General features: G+C 40.0%; 1 protein-coding gene across 1 annotated transcript in view; it reads right to left on the reverse strand.

Moving 5' to 3' along the window:
* The window catches only part of ulk2 (unc-51 like autophagy activating kinase 2), a 42,003-nt gene extending 26,917 nt beyond the window's left edge, over nt 1-15,086 (reverse strand). Inside the window, exons 1-3 of the mRNA XM_078246891.1 lie at nt 13,934-15,086; nt 6,572-6,664; nt 6,331-6,372 (exon numbers count right to left, since the gene is read on the reverse strand). Coding sequence (XP_078103017.1) covers nt 6,331-6,372; nt 6,572-6,664; nt 13,934-14,071 — 273 coding nt within the window. The 5' untranslated portion in view covers nt 14,072-15,086. The remainder of the gene's footprint in view (nt 1-6,330; nt 6,373-6,571; nt 6,665-13,933) is intronic.
* Between the last annotated feature and the right edge of the window lie 1,529 nt (nt 15,087-16,615).

Consider the following 16,615-nt stretch of genomic DNA (forward strand, 5'->3'; position numbering starts at 1 on the left):
AGCGGAGGTGCTGGTGTGTTTATTTGTGCTATAGAACATAACCGCCGTGAAACAATCAGATACACAAAACCAAATAAACCAAATACTGAATATAACTACTTATGTATAGTTACATTATTATTAATAGCATGTGTGGTAGGCTACTCAGAATAATTTAAAAGCACATTTTTATTTGGCAGTTCGGGGGAATTTCAAATTCTGGCCACCTCGATGACTGCTTGGTTAATGATTTTTCAATGTAAAAACAAACAAACAAACCTGTTATCTCTGTTGCCAGTTAACAAAAAATCCAAACAGCAAAGGTGTATTGTGCAGCATGAGAGAGAGAGAGAGAGAGAGAGAGAGAGAGAGAGAGAGAGAGAGAGAGAGAGAGAGAGAGAGAGAGAGAGAGAGACATAGAACCCTGACACAAGACACCTTATAATTAGCCAGTCTACCCCACACTGCTGCAGCTTGCTTAACATTAACATCTCCATGAAGGCGGACAGGGAGTCGCTCAGCTGTGTGCTTAAGACTGTCATTAAGAGAGAGAGCTCCTCCAAATATGCACATACACACATCCAGCGCCGCAGTCTTTTGTCAACGCACAGCCATTCTGAGAGTAATTCATATACAGTCATGTGAACAAATTAGGACACCCATGCTAAAGTTGACTAAAAAGAGGAATAAAAAAACATCTTTAGGAAATTACCTAGAGATTGGCATGGTTTTATTTCAGTTAGCCTAATAGCTGGTTTGATTTGCATTGAGAGATGATTTTATGGAAAATACCCCATGCTGATCTCTAGGTATGGTGAAGGGTATGTGATGATGTGGGGCTATTTTAATTCCAAAGGCCAAGGGAACTTTATCAGGATGCATAGTATCCTGGATCCATGAAACAACAGATCCCTTTATCAACCACGTGAATGTGTTTTTTCCCTCACTGCAATAATGGCAAAGAGAGCAAAGAAGAGGAACCTCTCAAACACATTAATGGAGGTACTGACAGATGAGGTTGATTCCAACCAAAAAATATTGTTTGGTTCACTCAGTGCAGGAGGTATTACAAACCAAAGAAAAATGCTGCATGGGAGAAGGTCAATGAATATCACGACACACATCCAGCAGTACATTTTTGGGGAAGTCGCACCTACTTAGAAGCCACTCTGTGCCCTCGCCAAGCAGATCAGCATGATCTTTGAGCACATTGTTTGCCAAGTCTTCCCATAACGCAAGATAAGCCATGCACTACATTTATATATATATATATATATATATATATATATATATATATATATATATATATATTTGTCACAGGTGTCTTTTATAGGGTTTGACACCAATTAGGCAACTTGTCTGTTTAAAACAAATGACTAATTGAGTGTTTTCTAATAAAAGGAAACACAGGACATATGTGGATGTTGATTGCGTTATGCATACTGTGACACTCTCATATTCTTTTTATTTGTAGTATTGCTATTCTACCACTAGATTCTGTTCGTAGGCATGGCCAGAGCTGTGCTTATATTTACACACATTCCTAAGTGTAAGTACAAGTTGGTAAATTCCACACTTTGCGTGGCAATGTTCTTACGCATCACACACACACACACACACACACACACACACACACACACACACCTGTGCGTACACACGGTTGATAAATGAGACCCCAGAAGTCCTGAAAAAGAACTGTGATTGTTTTTTTGTGCATTCACAAAGCAAAGCAATTCAGCAAAGAACAAAAGCAGTGCTGAGGTAGTACTGTTGGGTGTTAACGTATTATGTCACAATGTGATGTTGCGTGAATGATTACCTCCATTGTGAAACTAAATCAAACATACAAAAAGAACATGGGCAGTTCTAATCAGTGTTAATTCAGTGTTTAGATGAAGACAATGCAGTCTAGTCTATATGTGCTGGTATACACGAGTAGCAGCAGCAGCAGTGTGAAGATAAACATTGTCAGCTGTGATGTGAGCCTAAGTGGGCTTAGCCAAGATTATAATTTAGATTTGAGGTTAACCAATACAGTAAACTATAGCTGAAAAACGGTTTCATGACCAAATCTAACTGCTGTCCAAATGTAGGAAATTATTTAATGGACAGCCATTTAACAGTGTCTACAAAAGAAAAGTAAGTAAGTAGAAAAAAGTAGTTAACGATCCATGCCTTTTCTAATCAAAAATACAGGCTATGCATGACTAGACAATTGCAGAAACCAGCTTGGGTTACAGTTCCTGTTCTGTTGGGTTAACCCAGTCATGTACTATAGCACATGGTACCACCACCACCACCACCAACAACAGCTGATGATGCTGGTTAAGAAGCTAACTAGGGATTCGAGACAAAGTGTTTATAAATGGCAATGGCAATGTGAAAACAAGAAACTGGAAAAAGTGAGATAAATATATAACAAACAAAGAGAGGAAGTGCATGAAGAAACTAACTAAAGCCACACAATTGATAAAGTAGGCTTTGAGGGACTGAGAATTTATCAAAACAAATACAGCAGCAGTATCTTAGTGTCTGTCTGGTGACAAAACAACAGTGTACCTTGATTTAATGGTTAGGTGACCGGCTAAATACAGTGACCGAGTCCACTCTTGATATAAAGGCTTTTATTTTGGGGAAATATATATTTTATTCCTAAAGCATTCAAAGCGTCATGCCTAAGGCAAATAATTAACTAGAGATGGTCCGATACCATTTTTTGCTTCCCGATACCAATTCTGATACCTGAACTTGCGTATCGGCCGATACCGAGTACTGATCAGATACCGGTGTGTCATATATTTTATTATGTTTTAAGAACTGTATACTACTATCCCTGTATGGATGCTATGATTTCTATCTTTGTTGTCGGTCTAACTCAGGTTAAACTCTTTGTGAAACATGAATGCCCCAGAACTTTCTGTTATTATGCAGTTTGACAGTCAGTTATAACGGAAAAAGAACATTCATGAACTACTTTAACGTAGATTTTCTTTAGGGCTTTATAACGTGGTATCGGATCGGTGCATAAACTCCAATACTTCCCGATACCGATACCAGCGTTTTAGGCAGTATCGGAACATCACTATAATTAACCTTTAACCTAATAAATAGAATAAGCCCAAACATAATACAACCCAGATTATAAGACTTTAACTTGTATTACAAATCAGTCAATATTGTATTTTTATACATTAAAAGGGATATTTCAATATTTGAGCTCATTCGCTTTCTTGCAAAGTTAGATGACAAGATCCATACCACTCTCATATTTGTCTTTTCAACACAAAGCTACTGCCAGCAACATAACTCCCCTTAAAATTGCAAGATGTTTTGTTTGTTGTAAAAACAAAAGTCTTTATGCTTAGCTAAGCAAACCGGCTGCAGGCCATTGCTTCACAACTCCAACTCTTGGCAAGAAAGCAAATTTCCCAAAACGCTCAACTGTTCCTTTTAACGATTAATTTAGGCAGGATCATGTCATTTGGACACCCAATGAAGTTACGTTCATGACATACATATTCTCATTATGACTTGCATCATCTATGTCCTTTCTGCTACTATCTCTAAAGACATATAAAAAAATAAATAACGGTCAGCTCTTAATTGTGTCACTCTAGCTTTCCTTTAAAAACTAATTAACTTAAAATCACAATTATTCTGTATGTTTCTTGGTTGGTTGGAGGCGTTTCTGCCTGGGCTCCTCAGTCGTCCGCCTCTGGAGGAGGTCATTACATTAGCAGGACTGATGGAGGGATGGAGAGATGGGAGAAAGAATGAAAGGGTGGACAGACTGGTGAGCAGGGTCCCTGTGGGAGGCTTACACAAACATAGGAAGTACCACTACTACAGTATGTGGGAAGTGCTTCATCATCACTTCAACTGTTTCTGCCTCACTCCCCATTTCTCCCTTTGTATCTCCTTATTGGAAGTACAGTCAAATGTAAGGTTTTTTTATAGCAAAATTTGGACATTATAACAAACACTGCATTCCTACTATATCTGCTGGTAAGGTCTTTTGTGACAGAAAATACAAACAGAACAGCAGTTTCTAGAAGGGAGACATTAACTCTCAACAGAACCACTGCTATCTTTATTGTGTTCACGCAGTTAGAAACATAATTAAAAAGTCAAAGTAAATCTAATAATTTACTGTTGATTGCAGCTATTTAAAGATTCCCTGTTCTCCACAAGTTTTATTTGAAAACGACAAATACAAACATCTGTTTAAGCTGTGTGGCTGAAATTCTCTGCATAAAAGGCAGTCGGAGCCTCCCACCATCAGTCAGGAACGAGCAACCCAACAACAAACCACATCACTAATAAACTACAACAGGACATACATGCTAGAAACAGCTTTGAAAAATACACAGTCTAATATTCTGCCTCAAGCAATGAGCTTTTTTTTTTTTATCCACCGGGATCTGAAAGTGGATGTGTCAAGAATATGTGATATGGGACTCTGCTAGAAGCCAAACTCCCAGCCAGAGAACAAAGGGGATTTGAGCGGTTTGTGCTCATTCAACATGCCTTCATGGGCCCTCGGACGGGCTTCAACCAGTGCACTGTATATGTGACTGTGTAATGACAGTATGGCCTTTCAGATTCAGCACAATGCACTCTTTCCCACCAAGTCATACTTCACCCTTTCCACAGACTTCACAATTCGGCCAAAATGAATTGAAACTGGTTTGTTTTGGTGATGATGTCTTGTAAAATCTATTCTTAGAAATGCATGGAATTGCAGTTTCACATCCAGCTCTTTGCAGTCCCAGTACATGAAAGTCATAGAAAGGCAGTTTTGAGAAGTCTTGCCACGTGAAGATGGACATATCGACTGACCAATAATTGCAAAGCAGTGTGGATCATTAGTCACATGAGCAATTTGTTATGTACTGTACAGTATTACTAAATATTCTAAAGCCTCTATACCAGAGTTCATGGCTCATATGCAAATACAGTTTGATGTGGATGCCCTTTTCTTAGAAATTTAAAAATGTTTATATCTACTGTAAATTACCCTGTTCTGTAGATAAATACAAACACATGAATACAAACAGATAATAAAGTGGTCCTGTCCATAGTTGTGCTTTTCATTTTCATTGCAGCAAACCGGCTTGATTCACCAGGGCTGTGCTAATAACACATCTATTGATCAGTATTTTGCTTGAATATCAACTTCATCCGTAGCTAGAAAACCAGACAAATTTACTCTAGCTCACATTTAGTGATAATAAACCTATTACTATTATATTATAAAAACTAACTTCATCATTGTTTTCTAATCATTGCATTCAGAAAATTGAATTATATTTAGTGGTGAATGCTATGGAGTAATCAACTTGTGGTAAAAATGATAAACTGCTGGTTGCAATTATACAAGTAAGGCAGAAGATATCAGAAATGAATCCTGTTTAAAGCTCTCAGTCTCCCCTTTACTGAGTTAACATCATTTTAGCTAATGTTATAATTTTAGAGACTTGCTTTTGAGGACATGCTGCTGCTCAGCCATGAACGTCCACAGATACTGAATAAAGGGATTAAGATACTGATGTGACGATCAGCTAGCGTTAGTTGGTCAATAAGTAGAAGCTGTGCTCAGAATGCCTCGTAGAGGGACAACCGTGACAATGGGACTGATGGGAACCCCACTGCAATAGCATGACCCTAAATCGGTCAGCTGAGTCGAGAGAGGCCTTATTCAGCATTAAACTAAAGCACTAGCCAATAGAAACACTGATCCTCTTGACACACAAGAGATTTGTGGATGAAGATTAATTTGACTAGATTCAAGTTTTTTCCAACAATGGCTCTATAGATACTGAAACAGACAAGGTCTCAGACATACAGTACCTGCTTGTCAGACACTAAAAGAACCCCAGAGCAAACAACACTCAAAGTCAATAAATACTGGAATACCATAGGATACTTATTTCTCTAATAAAGGTGCTCTAAGCGATGTTGGGTGACGTCACTTCTTGTTGACGTTCAAAATATTGTCAAACAAAACGGAGGCTAGCTCGCCCCTCCCTCCTCCCGTCCCCTCCCCCTCCCTTACACGCACTAACCCCCCCAACCCCCAAATCCTTCTCGTCGGTTATTGGCTGGAACACTGTTTGTTAGGTTTCGTGGTGCAGGTTGGCGCAGTTTGTTTTTGTTGCCATTTGTAGAGCCTGAGCTGTCTACAGAGACCGCGTTTTTTTACAGTGTGTTCAGGGGACAGGCAGCTAGCGGATAGTGAGGAGATGTTTGCTGTATGTGACAAAAAAATGTTGTAGTCTAAAAAACGTGTGACATCGCTTAGAGCACCTTTAAGCTTATATCAATTTGATGCAAAAAAAGAAAAAAACTTACCTGGACATCGTAAAGTGCCACAATGTTTTCATGCTGCAGCTCCTGAGTAAAAACAGAACAGAAATACAAGATGCATTAGCAGGACCATTAACTAGGCTACAGCAGCTAATGGAATCACTTTCGCTGGTATTTCTCTCAGGGATGTCGAGGCTCCTTTCTGTCAAAGGTGCAGACTCCCACAAGGTCAATGTCACATTCTTTAAACGGAGATAAGTCAGAGGCAATTAAGTGTCATGCTCACCTTCAGGATTTTGATTTCCTTGCCAAGAAGGATCTGGGACTTGGACAGGTTCTTCTTATTAATGCTCTTGATGGCCACTTCCCAATCTGTCTTCTGCAAAACACAGGGAGCAGGATTGAGAGAAAAGAAAAACTTAACAACAATTTAACAACTTAAACAACAACTTAATCCCAATGTCCCTGTAAAATGAATCCGATGATGATGAAATACATATTGACTTTGTACATGTACTCCACCTAAACCATTCTTGATCAACTTGTTTTGTCTCAGAACACCTTATGAGCCAAACCTTTACAGTGTTATTACTCTAATACAATCAAATTACAGTATTTGGTTCAGCCACCCATCTATAAGTAATAATATAATAAAAATAATAGTATGTAGTCGCCCCCATGAGGAATTCTAAGCAATGACAACAAAACTGTCAGCACATCCACACGACGCAAGCCTTCGGTGATCGCGCACTACCCCCACCCTTCTTCCACGCAGTTGCTAGTAGCCAAAGAGGACACGGAGGATTAAAAAACATGATGGACTCTTCAGAAGAGGTCATTATCTTCACTTGAGTTTCTGCGCGCGAAAGTCGCCGGACGCCACAATCTTCTGAACATAGTCATACTGAGAAATACAGAGAGAGTTGTGTGGAGCTAATAGTCTTAATTAGCTTTGTAGCAACTCATTTGGCAATGGCTTGAAGGTAACGGACGTTCATTAATATAAAAAAGTTACACACTAAAGCTTTAAGCTTTTCCAATTTCCAACACATTTCCAAATTGACAATTCAACAACCACTGGAGAAAGTGCAGGAACCAGTAGTCTACTGTTCATGTACTGTTCATGACTACAGCTGTCTACTAGGAGAGCATACAGGCTTGTAAATATACAGGTGCTGGTCATATAATTAGAATATCATGAAAAAGTTGATTTATTTCAGTAATTCCATTCAAAAAGTGAAATTTGTATATTATATTCATTCATCACACACAGAATGATATATTTCAAATGTTCATTTCTTTTAATTGTGATGATTATAACTGACAACTAATGAAAATCCCAAATTCAGTATCTCCGAAAATTAGAATATTACTTAAGACCAATACAAAAAAGGATTTTTAGAAATGTTGGCCAACTGAAAAGTATGAACATGAAAAGTATGAGCATGTACAGCACTCAATACTTAGTGGGGCAAAAAGGTATTTAGTCAGCACCAATTGTGCAAGTTCTACTTAAAAAGATGAGAGGCGCCTGTAATTTTCATCATAGGTACACTTCAACTATGACAGTCAAAATGAGAGAAAAAAAAAAAATCCAGAAAATCACATTGTAGGATTTTTAATGAATTAATTTACAAATTATGGTGGAAAATAAGTATTTGGTCAATAACAAAAGTTCATCTCAATACTTTGTTATATACCCTTTGTTGGCAATGACAGAGGTCAAACGTTTTCTGTAAGTCTTCACAAGGTTTTCACACACTGTTGCTGGTATTTTGGCCCATTCCTCCATGCAGATCTGCTCTAGAGCAGTGATGTTTTGGGGCTGTCGCTGGGCAACACAGACTTTCAACTCCCTCCAAAGATTTTCTATGGGGTTGAGATCTGGAGACTGGCTAGGCCACTCCAGGACCTTGAAATGCTTCTTATGAAGTCACTCCTTCGTTGCCCGGGCGGTGTGTTTGGGATCATTGTCATGCTGAAAGACCCAGCCACGTTTCATCTTCAATGCCCTTGCTGATGGAAGGAGGTTTTTACTCAAAATCTCACAATACATGGCCCCATTCATTCTTTCCTTTACACGGATCAGTCGTCCTGGTCCCTTTGCAGAAAAACAGCCCAAAAGCATGATGTTTCCACCCCCATGCTTCACAGTAGGTATGGTGTTCTTTGGATGCAACTCAGCATTATTTCCCCTCCAAACACAACAAGTTGAGTTTTTACCAAAAAGTTCTATTTTGGTTTCATCTGACCATATGTCATTCTCCCAGTCCTCTTCTGGATCATCCAAATGCTCTCTAGCAAACTCCAGACAGGCCTGGACATGTACTAGCTTAAGCAGGGGGACACGTCTGGCACTGCAGGATTTGAGTCCCTGGCGGCGTAGTGTGTTACTGATGGTAGCCTTTGTTACTTTGGTCCCAGCTCTCTGCAGGTCATTCACTAGGTCCCCCCGTGTGGTTCTGGGATTTTTGCTCACCGTTCTTGTGATCATTTTGACCCCACGGGGTGAGATCTTGCGTAGAGCCCAGGATTGAGGGAGATTATTAGTGGTCTTGTATGTCTTCCATTTTCTTATAATTTCTCCCACAGTTGATTTCTTCACACCAAGCTGCTTACCTATTGCAGCTTCAGTCTTCCCAGCCTGGTGCAAGTCTACAATTTTGTTTCTGGTGTCCTTTGACAGCTCTTTGGTCTTGGCCATAGTGGAGTTTGGAGTGTGACTGTTTGAGGTTATGGACAGGTGTTTTTTATACTCATAACAAGTTCAAACAGGTACCATTAATACATGTAACGAGTGGAGGACAGAGGAGCCTCTTAAAGAAGAAGTTACAGGTCTGTGAGAGCCAGAAATCTTGCTTGTTTATAGGTGACCAAATACTTATTTTCCCGAAGAATTTGCAAATAAATTCATTAAAAATCCTACAATGTGATTTTCTGGATTTTTTTCTCATTTTGTCTGTGTACCTAAGATGAAAATTACAGGCCTCTCTCATCTTTTAAGTGGGAGAACTTGCACAATTGGTGGCTGACTAAATACTTTTTTGCCCCACTGTAGTTGGGGCTCCTTTTGCCTGAATTACTGCAGCAATGCGGCGTGACATGGAGTCAATCAGTCTGTGGCACTGCTCAGGTGTTATGAGAGTCCAGGTTGCTCTGATAGTGGCCTTCAGCTCTTCTGCATTGTTGGGTCTGGCGCATCGTATCATCCTCTTCACAATACCCCATAGATTTTCTATAGGGTTAAGGTCAGGCGAGTTTGCTGGCCAATTAAGAACAGGGATACCATGGTCCTTAAACCAGGTACTGGTAGCTTTGGCACTGTGTCCAGGTGCCAAGTCCTGTTGGAAAATGAAATCTGCATCTCCATAAAGTTGGGTCAGCAGCAGGAAGCATGAAGTGCTCTAAAACTTCCTGGTAGATGGCTGCGTTGACCCTGGACCTCAGAAAACACAGTGGACCAACACCAGCAGATGACATGGCACCCCAAACCATCACTGACTGTGGAAACTTTACACTGGACTTCAAGCAACATGGATTCTGTGCCTCTCCTCTCTTCCTCCAGACTCTGGGACCTTGATTTCCAAAGGAAATGCAAACTTTACTTTCATCAGAGAACATAACTTTGGACCACTCAGCAGCAGTCCAGTCCTTTTTGTCTTTAGCCCAGGCAAGACGCTTGTGACGCTGTGTCTTGTTCAAGAGTGGCTTGACACAAGGAATGGGACAGCTGAAACCCATGTCTTGCTTACGTCTGTGCGTGGTGGTTCTTGAAGCACTGACTCAGTCCACTCTTTGTGAATCTCCTCCACATTTTTTAATGGGTTTTGTTTCACAATCCTCTCCAGGGTGCGTTATCCCTATTGCTTGTACACTTTTTTCTACCACATCTTTTCCTTCCCTTGGCCTCTCTATTAATGTGCTTGGACACAGAGCTCTGTGAACAGCCAGCCTCTTTAGCAATGACCTTTTGTGTCTTGCCCTCCTTGTGCAAGGTGTCAATGGTCGTCTTTTGGACAGCTGTCAAATCAGCAGTCTTCCCCATGATTGTGTAGCCTACAGAACTAGACTGAGAGACCATTTAAAGGCCTTTGCATGTGTTTTGAGTTAATTAGCTGATTAGAGTGTGGCACCAGGTGTCTTCAATATTGAACCTTGTCACAATATTCTAATTTTCTGAGATACTGAATTTGGGGTTTTCATTAGTTGTCAGTTATAATCATCAAAATTAAAAGACACTTGAAATATATCAGTCTGTGTGGAATGAATGTATGTATTATACAAGTTTCACTTTTTGAATGGAATTACTGAAATAAATCAACTTTTTCCATGATATTCTAATTATATGACCAGCACCTGTAGTTGGGTCATGCTTTCCCCTCAGGATATTGTTCAGTCGAGGTGGTGAGCCCCATGGATCCTCTATGTCTCATCTTGTGATCAATGTATTTCGAACAGAACAGCCTAATACTTACAAATATTAAAAAAAGGAATTGCTGTTTGAAATAGCACCTTGGCTCATTTTCAAGTTTAATTTTAATTAAATAAAAATGTAATTTGTTTTGACAATGTTAGCAAACGTGGTGTTTGTTTCAGAAAAGGTAGCCCATCTCTGCTACCCAACACTGTGGGAAATGGAACTACTGATTATTTTCATTTTCAATTAATCGGATTTTCTTGAGGAATATAAATACATAATGGTTCCTACAAAATGTTGTGTTGTACAAAAAAGTTACGCACTACAGCTTTTAATCATCGTTTAGAGACTTCCCTGATGAGGCAATCGCTTATCATTTTAAAACGTTCTATATAATTATGTTGATGGATTTTAATTATATTACCCAGCCCTAATGCAGTGGTACTTGAATTTTCTTTGAAACAATTTGACATTTAAATTGACCCAAGCACAATATGAGTGTATGTGTTCGGCTAAAAGCAAAGCAAGCTGGCCTAAATTGCATTGTCAGCATCACTGTGTGAGAGTTGACTGGAAGGATGAGGAAATTCTAGCCGTCCCAATAACACCAGGTCACTTGGGTTTCAGACAGCTATGCTAGCCTATTGCGCTGAATGACGAAGCGCTCAGATGACTGCTGGAATGGGAGCCAGCCTACTTACACTAAAAGCTAAGTGAGAGGAGAAGGACCTATTTTTTCACAAGTAAATGTTTCCAGATGAGCTCCTGGAGCAGGTATAAAAAGACTTTTGGAGCTCACGTGAGCTCAAAGGCTCTCAGGACATGTGCTAAACACGCAACCACGCAACTTAAGGACAGAAATAGACCCAGGGTAGGCAGTTTGTTTTCTATGCCCTTGAGAAACACAGTATGGATAAATGAAATCAACATGATCAGTCAGACGAGAGGCTAAGGAAGGAATTCTATGAATAAAAAGACATGCTTTCCAAATGAATCTAGGTTAAAAGGAGATGCTCTTGTTCTGCGGGTGCACTCCGCCTAAAGCCTGGCATCGAATCTAGCACACAAGCGAGTGACATGGGTCTGTGTGTGTGTGTGTGTGTGTGTGTGTGTGTGTGTGTGTGTGTGTGTGTGTGTGTGTGTGTGTGTGTGTGTGTGTGTCAACTGAGCTGCATCCATAGCCAGCTCACTGACAGCCTGCCCAGCCAAGTGTGACTGAGCTGCCGACACTACACCCATCGGGGGGGGAAAAAGTGACCCTGCTGGCCCATCATGTTATGCTGGAGGGCGAGGAGGTGAGTGGTAGGGGAGAGACATTCTATCAAACTAAGCTAATGGCTCGGTACTGAACCACATAATGGAGAGTTGAGCAGTGCAGAGTAAGCAGTTGTTCTCGGCTCAGAGTAATGCTGCAAAGACAGAAGCACGCTTTCATTTTCCAGAATAATGCATGATCTCATTTATGAATCACAGACGGTTATAGAGATGTGAGCAACAAAGAGAGGAGCGTCAGCAACACAGCAAAAGTTGGCCGAAGACGTTGTGATAGACAGTGGAAGAATGAGACTGAGCAGAAGAATATGACACCAAAGGAGTATCAACAACATCTTATTTGGGCATTTAAAGAGATTGGCATTTTTAGCCAATATGATCCTCAACATTTTTTGAAACATGTCCGGAAACTATGTAGTTTGGGGCAGAGTGCATGTGAAAGGGAGGCTTCAGCTGACTGACATTTAGAACAGAGGTGACACATCTGGAAAAAGCCTAACAAGTTTAACTTTTGAGTAACGTAATAATCTGTGTGCGGCAGCAACAGAACAGGTATGAATGTATCCCAAGCTATTCTTCCATAAATCAGTTGATATATCTACATGTGATTCGTCTTCCTGCAATTACATTATGGCCTTTTAGGAGGGAGAGATCTGATTATTTTACTTTATACCCAACATAACACACATCATCAGGTGTATCCAGTGTAATAACCTTGATCAGCATTCAGAAAGAGACTAGACCATGTTCTGGCCCCATGTGCCATGTTGCAACTTATCTCTTTGAACGTTTTAGGCTATATGTTTTGCAGAGTTGCAGTGGGTCTTGCTGTTAAAATAATCTGTGAAAACACAGTTTTCAACAAAGTTGACATAAAATTACATCTTAATGTGATTTGTTTCTTTTTTTGGCATTTGCACAATTGCTACTGCAATTAGGTGATTGTCTTGTGATCCTTTCTCGATATTACAGTGTAACAGGAGCCCATATGTAACATCCAGCACTGACTAAGCAATGAAGCAATCCATCACGTCCGTTGCATGCAGCTGGCTCTAACCTTCCTGTACCTCCCAGGTGGAAATAATCCTATTAATAGGCTAGATGGCATGCAGATGATAGGACTTAAACTGTAAATACACTCATCACATGACAGGACTGTTTTAACGTGACAGGAAGGCATGTGAGCAGTGGACGGAGGTGCTAGATGCACAGCTCCCAGTGATGATTGGGTGATTGTTTGCAGGCTGTGAGCTAGTTATCGATGGCAGCTCTGCCCAGGCTACAGAAGGTTATGCAAGGATGCTCCATAATGTGGCTTTTATTGAGGAATTCAGGACCATCTGTTCCACACCAGTAGCAATGGGGGCAACATGATGTCATCTCTTGCATCTCTAAACAACGCACCATTTCTGTATTCTTATGTGATAGAAAACCACACCCAAGTCAAATGCAGTGAGTACATTTCTGAGCATTATGTTAATAATGTAATAGGTTCCATTGCTTCAGTGTGAATGAACCTTGTGCAGCTCTTACATAAAGGGAGGCTTGTATCCTTAAAAAGGCAAAAGAAAAACACTGCACCCCATCCTCCCTGCTGCCTCAGTACGTCAGCAAGTCATTCACTGCTGCCTGACTCATCCGTTTCATGAATGAACCAGGCGGCATATATACACTTATACAGCTAACATCAGGCTGATGAAAGAACACTTAAATCACCTGCCACATCAGGACTGTACAGTACATAAGACTGGATTAAGATGTTTAGTCATAAAAGTGTTGTATCATTCCTACCCCTGAAAAGATGACAGCCCACATATGCTGCTGCAGAACTGCATTCTGCACTGCCACTGACTGACCTAGATTTTCAGATGGAGCTGCCTACTTGCCCCCTTTTATCCTGCAAGGCAAGATGAAAAGGAGGGAAAGACAACATTGCAGGCAAGTTATTTATTTATTTACCTTCCTGTGTCTTCCTTTGAACACCACAGCAAAGGCTCCATGTCCAACCAGGTCTTTTCTGCTGTACTCAAAATCTCCCACAGTCTCCATTGTGATAGGCTGATGGTCCAGCTGATGTTGGGCGCTGGTGGATAGCATTAAATGTTGCTCTTCTCTTCAGAAAAGAATCCCGGAGCAAATTATTCTCTCAGTCCTGGTGATGCCGCTTCTTGCACTGCGGATTTACTTTATGACAGGCTGCTTTGATGTGCCTTATTGCACAAATAAGAGATGCTGACAGGACATGATGCATTCACATGCCTTCTAAATAGGTTGGGGTGTTTGTAATGTCACACAGAACAGAGGGCTTTGAGCATGGCTAACAACAATCCTGAGCTAAACTGTATCAGTGCCAGCTGTCAGTCTTTGACCCAGTTGGATCGCTGCAATCCAGCTTTGCATTACACTCCAAGGTGGCTCACTAACACAATGCGTGTCCCGAGTCAGCTAACCAGTTCAGAGGGACAGTCTACATGATGCCAACCCTACTGGACATGACTGTGCAAAGATTGTAAGCAGTTGCAGACACCGAGCTATCGGTTAGCCTGACAGTGACATAACCCTGTGGCTGCACCTAGCGTCATAGCTGCTGCCCATAGTATGTCTCTGCAAACATGCTAACAATAATATGTAAATAACGTTACCTTGTTCGGTGCTGCTAAATTATTTAATCTGCTTCTATCTAAAATATACAAGTTGACGCAACCTATAAAGCTAGCCAACATCCGCGAGCTAGTCCACTGTCAATGTTAGCATAACAAATCGTAAGGATGCAACAAAAATGTCAACACAGAGCTGTTTATCTGAAGGCGTTAGTCCTCGTCAGATCCGTCCTCTTCGACAAGACGTCCGAGTCCACAAGACACATTTCTCTCCTCTTGATAAACACTGTCGTTTCCCCAGTGAGGATTGATTTTATCCGTATGACATAAAAGAACCTTCCTTCGTCGTCAAGTTAACGTTAATGTAAGTACTGGGAGTAGCTGTCGCCTTCAATTCAATGTTGTTTCACGTTAAGCTACTGAACGTTAACCTGCTAATATAAACTGTACAGTTTATTCGCTGTACAGCTCTGTCACATCGTAACAGGAGGAAGATCTTCGCGTCCGGACGGCGATTTAAACAATACTGGAAGCTAGTGCCGTGTTCGGCTTTATATGCAATCCTTCCGCGGAGGCATGTTTTAGACTTATTCTTCCGCTGCGAGGGTTAGTCCGTCTACAGAGGCTCTGAGGACAACTTGAAATAAAAACTTTATTTATTTATATATATATATATATATATATAAAGTTTTTATTATTATTATTATTATTATTATTATTATTATTATTATCATTATTATATAGCATCTTTCATGCAAACAAGCAGCCCAACGTGCTTCACAGAGCTAAATTAAAACAACACAGACAAAAACAAACAAAAACAAAACGACAAAGAGAAAAACTTTTAAGCAAGACTAAACTATAAACAAAATTATATATAGGCTACCATAACAGTACTCCAAAAACAAAATTGAAAAATAGATTAAAAAGATAGGTCTTCAAGGGCGCAAAAATATGGGTACTCTCACCGTTTTTTTAAAGGGACACATAAGGAACATTTTAGAATGTGTTCTCTATAATCTGATTATCTATATTGCAGTAAAAACATTATTTTTATTTATATGCATTTTTTGAACGGTCAAAAGTATTTGAAGGACGTGTGCAAAGTGTGAACCCCACGAGCTGTTGAGAGGACCCAGGGCTATACCGCTCAAATCATTCGAAATGAATCAAAGGGATTTGGCGTGACTATGGATGCATATTGACTACATGAAAGCATTTAATAACATCTGAGTTGCATTATGTATATGTCAGATATTTACTACTGTATTATTACAGTAGTAAATAAGAGCATTGCTTTAAGAGCATTGGGGAAGACGTTTCCCAGATGTCCATTCATATTTTTTAAGATGCAACATTAAGTAATAAATAAACCACAGGCAGTGATAAAAACATAGCATATTTGGTGAACCAGGGTACATATACCTTTCTTATATCATAAAAAAAATACATATTATACATATTGCATAGGTGGAACAGGGAAGCACTGAAGACGTTTCAAGTCTATTGCTTACCTCTGTTTAGATGTGACGCCCTCTGGTGGCTGAAAAACATAACTAGACTTTTGTCGTCCCCTTGGCATTTTTTAACAAAACCTGAACCGTGGAATACATAACAGGCTACATACAGTATATATAGGCCTGTAGACGGGGGGACACTGAGGTTATGTTCTCAGTATTGCTTTCTTTGATTTATGGAATTTAGGAAGCTGGGGGAGTTACTTTTACCTTTAAATCTGCTGCTACTTGGGATGTTCCAGAGTCTATGAGGAACAAAGGTATTGCTGAGGCATTGCCAACAGTGACCATAGACACTGGAATGACCTAACAGAGAAGTCCTCTTTACAAGCTATAGCTCTTTTGTACGTGTTTTATGAATTCGCATTTTTATTTGGTTGCCTCTAATTTCTATTACTTCCTCTCATAAGCCAGAGTTTTTTGTAATTGTTTAAAATAATGGACTATGCCACACTATATCTCAGCTTTGAAAAGTTTCAAAAGTCAGAGTTTTATTATTTTGTGAGCGCATGTGGAGACAAGAC

Source organism: Sander vitreus, chromosome 3, assembly GCF_031162955.1.
Source record: "Sander vitreus isolate 19-12246 chromosome 3, sanVit1, whole genome shotgun sequence".
In the NCBI taxonomy this organism is placed as follows: Eukaryota; Metazoa; Chordata; class Actinopteri; order Perciformes; family Percidae; genus Sander; species Sander vitreus.